The sequence below is a fragment of the Cariama cristata genome, unplaced genomic scaffold (genome assembly GCF_000690535.1).
Source record: "Cariama cristata isolate BGI_N322 unplaced genomic scaffold, ASM69053v1 scaffold41595, whole genome shotgun sequence".
In the NCBI taxonomy this organism is placed as follows: Eukaryota; Metazoa; Chordata; class Aves; order Cariamiformes; family Cariamidae; genus Cariama; species Cariama cristata.
In genome coordinates, this window is record NW_009618868.1 from 1 (window position 1) to 418 (window position 418).

Below are 418 nucleotides of genomic sequence, written 5' to 3' on the forward strand. Positions count from 1 at the left end.
TTAAACCTTGCTGGGGAAGGGGACGCTCCCCCTTCTCCCCATAGCGCTGCCAGGCACAGGGAACCAGCAGGGATTTAGGGTGCTCACAGCCTGCGGTGCTCGCTGGTGGCATCTTCCTAGGGCCACCGCCTGTCCCCGAGGCTCAGGGCTGCTGCGGGATCATTGCCGCTCCCTCTGCCCCACAGCCTCTCCAGCGCCGCCGGGACGGGCGCCTGGCCCAAGGATGTGGGCATCCTGGCGCTGGAGGTGTACTTCCCCGCCCAGTACGTGGAGCAGGAGGAGCTGGAGCGGTACGATGGCGTGGAGGCCGGCAAATACACACGGGGCTTGGGCCAGCAGCAGATGGGCTTCTGCGCTGCCCACGAGGACATCAACTCCCTGTGCCTGACGGTGGTGCAGCGGCTGGGGGGGCGCGGGC

The 418-nt window shown here is 67.9% G+C and overlaps 1 protein-coding gene across 1 annotated transcript in view; it reads left to right on the forward strand.

The window, feature by feature from the left end:
- Positions 1 to 185: 185 nt before the first annotated feature.
- The window catches only part of LOC104162318 (hydroxymethylglutaryl-CoA synthase, cytoplasmic-like), a gene marked incomplete at its 5' end in the record, with an annotated part of 1,786 nt that continues 1,553 nt past the window's right edge, over positions 186 to 418 (forward strand). Inside the window, 1 exon segment of the mRNA XM_009701022.1 lies at positions 186 to 418. This exon segment is cut by the window's right edge and continues 225 nt beyond it. Coding sequence (XP_009699324.1) covers positions 186 to 418 — 233 coding nt within the window.